Raw genomic sequence first — 1,675 nt, forward strand, 5'->3', positions numbered from 1 at the left:
TACGATCATGGAGCGCTTCTCATGGGTGTGGGCGCCGACGAGCACACCGGCCACCACGGCAGCCATGAACGCTGCCTGGATGGCGAGCACGCCGAGCATCTTCCACTGCACGCACAGCACAGGCACATGGCATGGGTTAGGGGCATGCAGGAGGATCTTCTGTACAGAAACTAACGCCGAAAAGAGACAGTAGGCCGGATGAGGGGGCATTAGGAGGGTTGCACGTACGTACCCTTGTGTTCTTGGCCGCGTAGATGATGAAGATGATGATGTAGGCGCCCTCGATGACGAGGCCGATGCCGTTGATGGTGAGGACGAGGGTGCTGTTGGGGTGGACGATAGGGAGCCCGTAGAAGAACCAGAGCAGGCAGTTCATGAGCGTCGCCAGGTAGGGGTCCGGCTTGAACTCCTGCACGTCCTTGGCCTTGCAGATACGCCAGAACGTCGGCCTGCGTACGCACAAGCAGAAAACAAGCGTCAGATTCATGCCCTAGCAACCACCTTCCATCCATGTGAATACATAGCCAAGAGGAGGAGGAAAGGGCTTACACAGGGGAGAGGAAGAGCCCAAAGGAGATGACATTGCCAATGATGCCGACGATGTTGCGAGCCACGTCGGCGGAAACCATGATGCTCAGCAAGATGGATCGATCGATCGCCGGGAACACAACTCGATTGCTCGGGGGAACAAACGACTTGAGGAAGGTTGGTTATGATTTGTTTGGGGCGTGGGTGGCGGAGCTTATATAGTAGGGGGTACGCCTTCGCCTTCCCCAAGTTATATCCGATGAGGATATTGTTAAGGGTGGCCAAACCTTCTGATTTGGGTGCAGACCGTATCGAACTCCATCTCTGGCCGTGCTCCCGTACAACGGCCGGCCGTATCAATTTCTTCCTCGTCACCTACCCAAACGATCGCCCAGCTGCTAGCTCCTCTTCCACGTAACAACTCCTACTCGATCGAATTATCCCCCGACAGCCCTACGCAAATAAACAATGTCCTCCTCTCCTGCAAGATCGAGGCAAGACGGCACTGTGGGGAGCCAGATCAAGGAGAGGCATGATAAGGATGGCAGCGGCACGGGGCCATAAAGTGCAGCGTATGTACAGATGGGTTGAGCACTCACTGCGTTTGTCCATGATCATGCCTACTCTCTTCATCCAACGGTGCTTGCAAGGTAAGAAGAAATCTGTGTGCATCACCTACCTTCAAGTGGAGAGGATTGATTTTTTCTGCAATTGTTCAAATTGGATGATAAAAATCAACTTTGCATGCTTACATGAAGCTAGATTCCTGGAAAATAAGTATTTTCGCACATAAACTGCTAATTATTAAATCCCATATGTTTTTTGTGTCCTGATCTTACCTTCAGCACCTGATTAACAGCATACGTGTCTCTGATGTCGGAAATTCGATCTGAATCATGACAAAAAAACGAACACAAAATGATTAGGAGGGACTATCTATGCATTACGAGTGCATTGGGAAGGGAAACTGTGTGCTATACAAGTTAGTGCCAATGAGATGGCGATCTCTAAAGAAAAAGTAGCTCACTTATCATCGATAGAAGACACTGAAAAGTAGTTCATAAATAAGTGATGGACGGGTCTCAATTATTTTCAGGAGGCCATCATGTTGACAAGAAAGTTGCTGCTCATCCTATTTTTACAACCA

At 50.1% G+C, this 1,675-nt stretch overlaps 1 protein-coding gene across 1 annotated transcript; it reads right to left on the bottom strand.

The window, feature by feature from the left end:
• Nucleotides 1–6: 6 nt before the first annotated feature.
• LOC119342694 (bidirectional sugar transporter SWEET6b-like) lies at nucleotides 7–1,647 on the bottom strand (the record flags this gene model as incomplete). Its single annotated transcript, XM_037614122.1, has 6 exons — nucleotides 1,556–1,647; nucleotides 1,368–1,417; nucleotides 1,128–1,233; nucleotides 550–1,033; nucleotides 233–449; nucleotides 7–105 (listed from the first exon to the last, which is right to left on the bottom strand). Coding segments are annotated over exons 4-6 (396 nt in total), but the record flags the coding sequence as incomplete, so codon positions are not given.
• Nucleotides 1,648–1,675: the final 28 nt, after the last annotated feature.

This window comes from Triticum dicoccoides, unplaced genomic scaffold, assembly GCF_002162155.2.
Source record: "Triticum dicoccoides isolate Atlit2015 ecotype Zavitan unplaced genomic scaffold, WEW_v2.0 scaffold102317, whole genome shotgun sequence".
Classification (NCBI taxonomy): domain Eukaryota; kingdom Viridiplantae; phylum Streptophyta; class Magnoliopsida; order Poales; family Poaceae; genus Triticum; species Triticum dicoccoides.